The sequence below is a fragment of the Siphateles boraxobius genome, unplaced genomic scaffold (assembly GCF_051911475.1).
Source record: "Siphateles boraxobius isolate OS27281-9 unplaced genomic scaffold, OSU_SipBor_1 48, whole genome shotgun sequence".
Classification (NCBI taxonomy): Eukaryota; Metazoa; Chordata; class Actinopteri; order Cypriniformes; family Leuciscidae; genus Siphateles; species Siphateles boraxobius.
In genome coordinates, this window is record NW_027509119.1 from 5,590,279 (window position 1) to 5,603,003 (window position 12,725).

The 12,725-nt window shown below is 37.8% G+C and overlaps 1 protein-coding gene across 3 annotated transcripts in view; it reads left to right on the forward strand.

Annotated features, from left to right (window-relative positions):
• The first annotated feature begins 93 nt into the window (after window positions 1–93).
• Window positions 94–12,725, forward strand: part of usp47 (ubiquitin specific peptidase 47) — a 33,625-nt gene continuing 20,993 nt past the window's right edge. The window contains exons 1-3 of one of the 3 annotated variants that reach the window (XM_077201667.1): window positions 94–548; window positions 10,437–10,631; window positions 12,010–12,123. In XM_077201667.1, coding sequence (XP_077057782.1) covers window positions 504–548; window positions 10,437–10,631; window positions 12,010–12,123 — 354 coding nt within the window. In that variant the 5' untranslated portion in view covers window positions 94–503. Of the gene's footprint in view, window positions 549–7,367; window positions 7,474–10,436; window positions 10,632–12,009; window positions 12,124–12,725 lie in introns of those variants that run through there. The other 2 variants (XM_077201665.1, XM_077201666.1) reach the window with 2 other exon arrangements.

The following is a 12,725-nucleotide window of genomic DNA, read 5'->3' on the forward strand; positions in this document are numbered from 1 at the left end:
CAGTCCAAACTATAATTCCAATGTTGGGAAAGAAGGGAACACAATAAACCACACTGGAATATAATGGAAGGCAAAGGTCAGTTTATAAAATGTAAGGAGACTTTAATCGAAAGGTTAAAGTGTGGACAAGCTTTGTATTTCATAAATATAACGCATGGACTCAGATTAGATCACAATAATTTTATTTTCCTAACTTCCACTTCACACTTTAAGCTGTTTGATAACGTAGAACAGACAAACAGAGAGAGTGTTGTTGTCGGAAGTGACGCAGATTGATGTGAAGTCTCGCGAAAGTGCGTGGCGGCCATTTTTCCTCCATTGATTGCTGTTTTTGCTTACAATCCAAGCAGTAAGAAAAGTAACACCGATTAAGCTGGATTACGAGCATTTAGCCTAAAAGTTGTTTCTTCGATATCGACTTGTTTTGCCTAGCACGCTCAGAATGGAGTCCCGAAGCGACTCGCAGAGCTCCTGTTGACAGCGGACCGCGGCTGGAGGATCAGATGGAAATGGTGCCCAGCGAAGAAAAGCAGCTTGTGCCCAAAGAGGTGAGAGATGATCCACCTCAAAATACAACAGAGGAATCTGTATAAACCGCACTATGAGCCAAAGATTCGCGTTTAAATGAAGGCAGGGAGAGACAGGAAAGTGCGTGTCAGGATCAGTCCAGCTGCTAGCAGAGTGTTAGCAGCAGGTCAGCTAACTATCAGTCAACAAGTCCTTCCAACACATTAAATACATTATAAGTACTTGAGTCCGGTGATTCATGTGATTGATAGGCCAGATAACCCGTTGTCATGTGTGCTGTCCGACTGTATACTCTTGACACAGCCTGTAAAGTATCCCGCTGGAGTGAGTTTCTGAGGTGCTAAAGTGTGCGCCATAGTTTATGTTAGCCGCTCAGATTAGACTGGGCTATTAAATCCACATCACTTTATTTATGCACATGATTCAGATTGATTAAGGTGACGTTCATTGCTAAAAGACTGTATAATATCAACACCCGTCAATCAGATTGATCTGTCCATTAAAACCTATTCTGATCAATTCAGATCAAATATACGGTTTCAAATGTAATCTGCATTGCTTAATTTGCGGACAGATGGGCATTGGGCACCGAGTTGTTTTTTATGATCAATGCCTAAAGAGCAAAATGGAGAGTTTATTAGCATTCGTTTTGAAACTATGCTGTTTATTTTTCTTTTTTAATGCTACTTGATAAATACTATATTTGGTTTGGGTGTCCATGCAGGTAAATACGTTATATTAATCAAGTGAAAATCATTCAACCTGAATATTCATCTAACCAAGGACAAATTGTACTTCTGGAAGGCTCAAAAAGTAAAATATGAAAATAATTAATGGCAGTACCATGGAATTTAAATGTTACTTCATGTTATTCCAAAGAATATGTTATTCCAAAGAATATAAGCATAAAAAACATGTTAGTAAAAACTAGTTGTTGATTGAATTGATGGCCGATGCTGATGCCCATATCTTTGGGGGCCGTTTACATAACACAGTTTTCAATCAAAAATTTTTAATGTGCTTTGGCCTTTCATTTACATGACAACGGCACTTTGGGGGCCTGAAAACACAAATCGACATGTATGATATGTATGACCCTCTGATTCTGTAATTTGTAAAAAAAAAAAAAAAAAAAAAAAGTCCCACTTTGGCTGAAAAGAAAAACTTATTGGCCATTACCAATTTTATAAAATGTCAATTATCGATTGATATATTGGCCAACCCATAATAAAAGAAGTTATTTTTGGTATGTTTTTTTCTTTTTTGTTCCCTTAGGTTGCTTCACTAAATAATTGATGCAAAAAACAAAAAATTAACACTGTCTGATAATATATAGACAATTTGACTCAAATACAATTCTTTATCAGTCTCTTTGTTTTGGCTGTTTACATGGTTGTCATTGTTGGTGATTAAATTCACTGTTGAGAAATCCAGTGCATCAGGGATTCAGACTAAATTTAGAGCAGGGACATGTAACAACAAAATAGTGACATTGGACTTAAGCCTGAAATGAATGAGTCAGTTTGATCCTATTTGATCGTATAAATTGGTCTGCTGGATTAACATGACCTTCACTGGCTCAGCGCCAATTACCACATAAATCTGTCTCTTTTATAGCGGGATTCGACACTCCCCCACTCTCTTTCTCTGGGTTATGGTTGCTCTGATGACAACACCTGCTGGAAATCATTGATTAGTCAGCATTAAAAGTTATAGTTATATGTTAATCTTTAGTGTCACTACTAAAGTGCCACTACTAATTGGCCTGATATGCGATTCCATTTCTGTTGCGTATGAGAAACTGAAACAGTGCTACTCTATGAACCAGCACTGCTTGTTCTCTGATACAAACCTCAAGGTCTAGGTGATTTAAACTAGTTTAAAGCTAGATGAAGCAACATTTCTCAACAATACTGATGTGGCAAACAGGAGAAATTGATCCAGTTAGATGGGTTTTCAATCCACAAATCACCAACATTTACAATGGATTACACTAACTGTAACCATGGTGTTATTGTGGGATATTCAAATCAAATCAAATTTTATTATATTATTAATATAGACATGTATTAAAGGAGTATTTTTTGTTATTAAGCTAAAGCAGAATGTTGTGCATTAGTATTTCTACTAAATGTGTTTAGGCTTCAGTTTTTCATAACCAAAACCATATAAACTATATAGGCCTAGTTACTTTTTACCATGGTAATGTAGTGCCATGCATGGTTTTACCTGTGGTTATCATGATCTACAAATGTACAATGTTAGCCAATGATAAATTTGAATAAGAATAGAGTCCTAACTCAGTCAGTAACAATTTTACTCTATAAAAATGAGGTTTCACAATGTTTAAAGATGTTACCGTTTTTGTTAATGGAAAATAAGTTTGCATCCCAACTCAAGCTCACGATCAGCTCCAGCTGCTGTCAAATGTGCTTTCCAAGAGACAAAACATGTAATATTAATATCAAATCAGGTGCTGGTGTCACCATCTGTAGAACTTGTTTTCACCGATGCCAATTCCCCCAGTGTTGTTCTTGAGTCTGAAGCACACAATCATCTGTGGCTGCAGTTTCTGAGGCCCTGAAGTGCAGGTCAGTGATGCTGAGCTCTCTTCATTATCAAATTGACTGGTTTTAATCTGCTCTGGATGGGCTCTCAGTTATCAAGACCGTCCAGTGTCAGCGTGTGTTTCCCTAATGATGCGCTGTAGCCATTATTTCAGATTAACGTTCTTTCTTCAGACTGACTGCACATATCCCACAATCCCCAGCAACTCTGCCTCTGTTGGCCCAAGAGCATCTACCAGCTTTAGATAAAGGAGGAATGCTTGGCATTCTAGTGAAAACATAGGCTAAATCTTGAAAATCTTTCACAATAGCTTTTGAAGTGTAGTGTCTTTTCGGTCAAAATCAACCAATGCAGGAGCCCCTCTTATGAAGCGTGTTTGTGGGTTTCAAAAGACCACCTGCTAAAAGTAATTAAGCCGTTTGACAGAAGGCTTTAGTGTGACTCATGCCCAGTAGAGTGAGGAACATTTTCATACAAGCCCTCTCTAGCCTTTTTATTCATATCCCATAGGTCAGATTTATTGGAAAGGTTGGTAAGTATAGTAATGTATTTGAATCTGAATTCATTCATTATAATAAATAAGGCAACTGAGCATAACAGTGATTTTTTTTACCATGTCATGGTAGGTTTGTAAGCAGTGAGCACAATGCAGAGTTGAAGCACACAACTATGGAGTCAAATCCATGCCACATACAGGTCCTTGTCAAAAAATTAGCATATTGTGATAAAGTTCATTATTTTCCATAATGTAATGATAAAAATTAAACTTTCATATATTTTAGATTCATTGCACACCAACTGAAATATTTCAGGCCTTTTATTGTTTTAATACTGATGATATTGGCATACAGCTCATGAAAACCCCAAATTCCTATCTCAAAAAATTAGCATATTTCATCCGACCAATAAAAGAAGTGTTTTTAATACAAAAAAGTCAACCTTCAAATAATTATGTTCAGTTAAGCACTCAATACTTGGTCGGGAATGCTTTTACAGAAATGACTGCTTCAATGCGGCGTGGCATGGAGGCAATCAGCCTGTGGCACTGCTGAGGTGTTATGGAGGCCCAGGATGCTTCGATAGCGGCCTTAAGCTCATCCAGAGTGTTGGGTCTTGCGTCTCTCAACTTTCTCTTCACAATATCCCACAGATTCTCTATGGGGTTCAGGTCAGGAGAGTTGGCAGGCCAATTGAGCACAGTAATACCATGGTCAGTAAACCATTTACCAGTGGTTTTGGCACTGTGAGCAGGTGCCAGGTCGTGCTGAAAAATGAAATCTTCATCTCCATAAAGCTTTTCAGCAGATGGACGCATGAAGTGCTCCAAAATCTCCTGATAGCTAGCTGCATTGACCCTGCCCTTGATAAAACACAGTGGACCAACACCAGCAGTTGACATGGCACCCCAGACCATCACTGACTGTGGGTACTTGACACTGGACTTCAGGCATTTTGGCATTTCCTTCTCCTCAGTCTTCCTCCAGACTCTGGCACCTTGATTTCAAAATGACATGCAAAATTTGCTTTCATCCGAAAAAAGTACTTTGGACCACCGAGCAACAGTCCAGTGCTGCTTCTCTGTAGCCCAGGTCAGGCGCTTCTGCCGCTGTTTCTGGTTCAAAAGTGGCTTGACCTGGGGAATGCGGCACCTGTAGCCCATTTCCTGCACACGCCTGTGCACGGTGGCTCTGGATGTTTCTACTCCAGACTCAGTCCACTGCTTCCGCAGGTCCCCAAGGTCTGCAATCGGTCCTTCTCCACAATCTTCCTCAGGGTCCGGTCACCTCTTCTCGTTGTGCAGCGTTTTTTGCCACACTTTTTCCTTCCAACAGACTTCCCACTGAGGTGCCTTGATACAGCACTCTGGGAACAGCCTATTTGTGCAGAAATTACTTTCTGTGTCTTACCCTCTTGCTTGAGGGTGTCAATGATGGCCTTCTGGACAGCAGTCAGGTCGGCAGTCTTACCCATGATTGCGGTTTTGAGTAATGAAACAGGCTGGGAGTTTTTAAAAGCCTCAGGAATCTTTTGGAGGTGTTTAGAGTTAATTAGTTGATTCAGATGATTAGGTTAATAGCTCGTATAGAGACCCTTTTCATGATATGCTAATTTTTTGAGATAGGAATTTTGGGTTTTCATGAGCTGGAAAACAATAAGTCGGACCATGGGAGGTAATTTTGTATCTGTAATTGTAATTTTCTGTAATTTTGATTCGGATCAAACTGAAAAGTCAGAAAATCCGGACAAAACAAGGTAGGTGTGAAAGGGCCCTAAAAGAAGGCTGGGTGACTTTCTCTTTGTCTTTAAAGTAAACCACAAACAATGCATAGAAAATCCCTGAATAGCAATCAGGCGTTTGCTTTGGGCCTTTGATTCAGGGGCTCTGATAGTGTTCAAAGGGGCTGGAAATGCTAAGCGGGATCTGAGGGATCTTATCACACCCCCACGGGACTAGAACATGAACACAGTTAGGCTTGCTGAATAAAAGTAGGATTGCATGCAACCTGGGAACCTACGCCTGGAAATGTTGATCAGCCTGGCCACTTAATTCCAGCGTCTAGCAGGACACATGTTAGGGCTACATGAAATTGGAAAAAAATTTTATGTTTTGGTTTTCTGCGATAATATGTTGCGATTTGAAATAAGCAATAAACCAATTACAAGCATAGATAAATACAAAAGAACAGAGATACAAATTAAATAAACAGTGCTTTGTTTTTCAGGCAAGTCTTACAGTATTCAGAAATGTAATAATCAAATGTAAAATAGCACTCCATAGACTTCACTGTATAAATAATCATAATTTATCTTATTAAAAGCTACAAAGTCATTTTTTCTTTGTCTTTTTTTGCTTGATTAACGTTGATGTCAGACGGCAGCAGGAATATTAAGCTGCTGTCACTTTAAGAGCGAATGCACGGTTTGCGCTAGTGTTGTGTGAGATATGCTCCACTGTCGTAATGTCCTATCTAGTCGACTGTGAGATTACAGATTCACAATAATGTTGCGTATGGGGAGTTGCAATAGTTTAGTTGATCATTAATTCCCATAGATATACTTGGTTATTTACTCATTTGTTCAATTATTTTCTTTCGTTTTGTCAAATTTGCAAACTTTGCAGGAGAGTTATGCTGGTGTAGGAGTCTCTTCTCAAACCACAGTCAATTATTCCTACAATTATTATAGTAAACACTGACTGAGCTTTTGGCATCTAACTGCACTGCACATTAATTCTCTCAGACACTACGAGAACAGTTTCCTCAATGATGATAATGGTATATCAACTATCTTAATTTATTGGCTTAATATTTCTCTTGTGGACCATGTTAATGACAGTGAAAAAAATTAGAAGTTTTTTTTTTAAAGTCTGTTTAAAGCTTTTGATTTTCCTTGATGACTGATTATTGTGCCGTGTTCGGACCTAAAGACTGCTATTAGGCCTAAATAATTTTAGTAATATTAGTATTAATAATTATAATTTAATTGTTATTAAATTACATTCAATTTGTTTCGGTAATGTGCTATGGAAACAAAACAAAATTCTGATGAACAACAATGCTGTTTTTGCCTAGGCTTAAACAACAACTCTACATGAAGCACTCTTGACAATTTGTGAATAATATCTGTTTGAAAAACTTTTTCATTTCATTCCTCAATCCTACGCGCATGTCGGTGATGTTGCAAGTCTGGTTATAAGGTGATGATGTCGTTATGAAATTGGAAATATAGATCCTAATAATTTGATAATAATACTATCCTGATAATAATAATTGAATACATTCATGGATAAAAGAGCAAATTATCAAATTACCACTCTAGGCGCTTCCTCCGGTCTGCTGGCAATCTCACAAATTACTGCGTGTGTGTGCGTGAAACTCAACGTCCATAGGATTGAATTTAAAAAAAACTCAAAACTAAACTTGACAACGCAAGTTTATTTCAGAACCTGTAATATGATGACAAAATGCACGGAAAATATTTTTTGTGATATTATAAATATTGGTTGAAAACCGTAGATCAACATGAAAATATTGAATGTATCATAAATATTTCATTTACATCGTCTATCTGTACTTCAATGAAAGGCCTTTTCACTGGCATGCAGATCTTGTAGGCCTGAGCACCTTGTCATAATGAATACCTGCCGCTCGAGAACAGGCCAACCTGTTTCATGTGAGCACCTAACGATATTATCCCTGATAAAAATACCCTCTAATCTGATAATGCCCCTGCTTGTGTTGACATCTGTGTGTCTTTTACAGTGGCATCTTCACATTTTCTCCTCTAGATCTCCATTGTTCCCCTGTGTTTTGACCTTTAACAGAGATATCATACATCAGTGCCGCTCGTATCGTGATGCTCGGCCTTGCGCTCGAGGCAGGTTTGGCTTCTCTTGAACACTGTGTTGTTGTTATTCTGTCATCAGGGTATTTTTTGGAGTTGCAGGCAGAGTATTTTTGAGGAGATGCAGAAGAGGTTCTCTCAGGTAGTTGTGTGTGTTGCACGAGTGTGTGTGTTTACAGCATGGTGATTCATTTGACACTAACCCTCAAATGAAGACGTCAGGAAAAAAAATCAGCTGGTTTGAGGGGAAGCTGAGGGCAATACACTGTTCCAGGCAGATGGCAAATTGAGCTTGTAGTGTGCATAACAAAATTAAAGAAATATCAATAAAAATGAAGCTGGTACTTTTTTTTAATGCAAAATTGAGAAATTATTTTCCTTTGATTTTCGAGTTAAATATTCCTAGTACATTGTGTTGATAGGCTCCATGAGATTCCCCTAGATAATAATAATATGATCAAGGTGAGGAGTTTTTTTTTTTTTTGCAGGCAGCTGGGAATTTGAGGATGTAGTGTGAAAAATGTATTTGTCTGTAAACTGATTAAAGTCAATATGAAACAACATTCTAATTAGGGCTGGGTTGAAAATTATGATTTCTCGATTTGAATCAATTCTTAAATTCGAAGAATCTGTCTTTTAGTCTATGCTTTTTTCAGTTGTGTGAACAAAACTTCACTAAACTATTTGTAGCGAGCCTCCTATCCAATAAAGCTTAATAAGCTAAGTATCAGCTTTCAAATTTTGACAATTTTATTACAAAATTGAAACAATAAATGCCATTTTGGCGCTCTTTAATGTGGAGTGACGGTTCAAGCGAAGCGACAGCCTGGAGCGCGAGTGAACTGATCGTCTCTTCCGCTTTACAATTTATATCATGAAATAAACATGAATGAACATCAGAAGGTATGTTTAAACATACAGTACAATCTACCGAAATTCGTTTTGCCACGTCTCAGCCGTGGAAAGACGTCAGTAAAGCAGATTTTAAACAATGGCATGTTACTTTTACCCCAGAAAAGCCATTCAATGTTCATCAGCTAGAAAAAATGATGGTAACACTTTATTTTACAGTGTTCTTGTTACATATGTTACATGTAATTACCATAGTAATAACAGTAAATTATGTTAAATTACATGCAATTAACCCTCAACCAAATCCTAATCCTACCCTAATCCTATAGTAAGTACATGTAGTTAATTAATATTACTCAGTACTTAAATATATAATTACATTGTAACAATGACACCTTAAAATAAAGTGTAACCAAATTTATTCTAGAGAGGAGCTTTTTGATAAATACATGCACTATATTGCATATTCATTTATTTATTTACTTAACATGTTTTTCAGTATTTAATGTTTTTGAATAAATCCGTCATAAGTTTTTATGACAGCCAATATCCAGCCAGAATTCCCAATTTCCCTCCCTTTATGCAGCCTCTACAAATTCAGCATTTTTCTAGGTATAAAAGTCTATAAAATATTAAAAGCGAATAAATAGAAATACAAAATATCTAACAAGTTATAGGGTATACTATTTATTTGATAAAAAAAAACATGTATTCAGTGTTTGCTTTGGGAAGCCAGTGATTATGGTTTATAAAGTTATAGAAATATAGATATTTTTCTTACAAAAACGCATCGCTTCGCTTCAGAAGGCCTTTATTAACCCCCTGGAGTCCTATGGATTACTTTTATGATGGATGCACTTTTTGGAGTTTCAAAAACTCAGGCTCTACTCACTCCCATTATTAAGTTTGGAAGAGCCAGGATATTTTTTTATATATCTCCAATTGTGTTTGGCTGAAAGAAGAAAGTCATACACACCTAGAATGGCTTGAGGGTGAATACGTTATGGGATCATTTTTGGGGGTAAACAAGCCCTTTAATTTAAAGTAAAGCATCTTTAAAATAATCTTCTCAAGTTATTGTCTCTGCTTATCATATCAATAATGTACGATGAAATGTTTTGCTTGCGTCATGCTTGGAATCCTCAGTCAGCGCTTTTGGTAACATGATCCGTTCTTTAGCAGACGCTATGAAAAGGCCATGGCTCTGCTTGGTAAACAACACCTGCAATTAACCAACCAGCACCAGCACCAGTCCGAGTCATCATTATGGCCTTGACTGCATGCTGTGACCACAAACACACTACACTTAAGCCATAACTTCACTGTTCTGAGCTGTTTCTACACTAACATTTAACCCACTGGTGTCAAGGAAATAATAATATGAATGTCTAATCTAAATATTTATTAAAGGTGCTCTAAGCGATGTCGGGTGACGTCACCTCTTGTTGACGTTCGAAGTATTGTCAAACAAAACGGAGGCTAGCTCGACCCCCCCTCCTCCTCATCTGCGCACTAACCCCCCAAACCCCGCCCCCAAACCCTTCTTGTCGGTTATTGGCTGGAACAGTTTGTTATGTTTCGTGGTGCGGGTTAGCCCAGTTTGTTTTTGTTGCCGTTTTTGGAGCATGGGGTGTCTGCAGAGACCGCATTTTTTTTTACAGTGCGTTCAGGGGACAGGCAGCTAGCGGATAGTGAGGAGATGTTTGCTGTGTGTGGCAAAAAATGTTTGGCCTAAAAAACGCGTGACATCGCTTAGAGCACCTTTAATTACTGAGGTTTGCTAGTTTACTCGGAGGCATGATCAGGCCTTGTTTGTTTCATGGTGGATTGCTGTATTCATTTCTAACCGAAGTAGCTTTATATTATGAGTTCAGTGTTGAAATATACAGCATATTTCTGCTTGCTTACGTACTCCCTGGCTTACCACATGAAACCGTGAATTATGTAACTATGATTGGTCAGTTCTCTGATGATATTGCCTGGTGCAAGAAAACTATTGCACTTTTGCTTATCTAGTGCATTGCCCCGGCATGTCTGATGGACGTTCTCAGCACTGGAGTGGAGCTCAAACTGATGTGTGTGTGTGTGTGTGTGTGTGCTTGGTTAAAGTAAACTTAACACTCACCCTATGTGTGCATTTACAGATTGAAAGTGCAGCGGAGGAGCCGAGAGTGCTGTGTATAGTGCAGGACACAACCAATGCCAAGACAGTCAATGAGAGGCTGACGCTCAACCTCCCCGCCTCCACCACTGTCAACAAATTCTACGAGGATGTGGCTCACAAGGCTGGATATGTGAACGGCACTTTCAGCCTGGCGTGGGCCAACGCTGGAGACACGGTGAGAGTCTTCCCCAACAAAACACACTAAAGTTTTACCAAAACATGTTCTGTTTCACCCTACAATACATTTTTTTTTTTAAATGATGCATAGTTTTTTTGCATTATTTAATGCTTTTATAATTAATACAGTAAATAATGCACCCATAATATGTTAGTGTAGTACATATTTACACACTGCCTAAAAGTGATATCTAGAGGGGATAATTGTTTTTAATGATGCTACAACTTTTTACAATATTTGTATATTTATTTTAAATATCAGGAAAGCACAAAACACTAAACTTGGTTAAGATATTTATCTGACAAAATTATTATTAGGCAAACTATAGCTAAATGCCTAAAGAAGGCAAACAGGAAAAAGCATGTTACGTAATCAGTTATTAATATTTAATTGGATCTGTAGTCTATGTTTTTATAATTTCTTTGTAAATTCTTCTTTCCATAAAATATGTCTGCACAATTTGACATGATTCATTGCATCATCACAAGTAAAACATTTGACTCCAACCAAAAGTACATTTTGAATATTATTTGAATAAAGGGTGAAGATGTCAATTTTGCTAGGCCACACATCACTTCACCCGTGTTTTAGCACGTTGTTACGGGAAGAGCCTTCATAATCTTCATGACTACCACAGTCAAGTTCGCTTGTGCATTCACAGCCTTTTGTGCTACTGTAAGATGTAAAACTAGGCTACTAGTTATACATATTTGATTTATGTTGAATTGCTTAGACATGCACTTCACATAAGTGAGATTTAGTTTGATCTGCCAATATATCGGTTATCGCTTTCAAATACACAGCCAGTGTCAGTGCCATGTCTTCCCACACTGCTGAAGTGAATGTGATATGATTAGATGGAGCTGTGTCATGACATGTACTCTGCTCTATTCTCCATCTAACTGTGTGTTAATCCCAGCGCTGACCCAGCACAGAGCCTGTAGTTGCAGGTAACTCTCTGAGTAGGTCAGTGGATTAGGCAAGGCAAGTTTATTTATATAGCACACTCATACATTGGAAATTCAAAGTACATTCAGTAGAAGTAATGAAAATAATCAAAAGAAATAAGAACTGTTTAGAATCACCCACGGCAGTCCAACATTAGTACGTCCAGACCTGTGTGTAAATTTCTAGTACGTCATGTCCCTCGGGCAGCACAGCTTTTTCTTCCATACTAACTGAATCCTCGGACGAGATGTGGGTTATCTGCAGTATGTCAGCTGGATTATTTTCTCTTTTACAGCATTTTGCAGTATTTCTGCAGTCTAAGACTTTCTAAGACTGTTCCAGACAGCATCTGCCCCGCATTCGTTTCCCCGCTCTTGTTTTTCCACTACCTCTCAGTCTTGTCCACTCTTATCTCTTTTTTCCCTAGGCTCCTCTGGACCAGGCCGGTGAGATGTCCCTGGTGTTGTCGGGTTTTGAGGCTGGGAAGAAGAATTTCCTGCAGCTCACAGACAAGGACGGAGAGCAGCCTCAGATTGCTTCAGTGAGTCACAATATGAGCTGTTTAAATGCATCATATGTCATCCATCGATCAATCGTACGACTATCCGTCAACGCAATGACTGTCTATCGTCTGTTCTAACTATCATTTATCCATTGTACGTTTCAACTTATTGCTTTATCATTTGGTCGTTCAAACATTCTATCTATCGTTTGTTCGTCCGCTCTGTCTATTTACCTATTGTTAATATAATCTATCATTCTTTCATTCGTTTAAGCTATCGATCATTTTATCTATCATTCATTCCGTTATTGTAGCTAGTGTTTTTATTTATTTTAAAATTTTTATCTATTATTTTTTGTCTATCATTTGTTTTATTTATTTTTTCGTTATCTATCTATTGTTTGTTCGCTCGTTCATTCTATCTGTCGTTCTTTCATTTGTTTTACATGTCGTTTGTTTTAGCTATCATTAATTTGATCTATCGTTCCATTCCTTCATTCTGTCTAGTTTAAAAAAACATTTGTTTTATCTATTGTGTGTTGTCTATCTTTCGCTTTGTTTTTTGCCTATTGTTCGTTTTGTCCATCCATCCATCCATTGTTTTATCTATCTTTTTTTATCTATCGTTCGTTTTATCTATC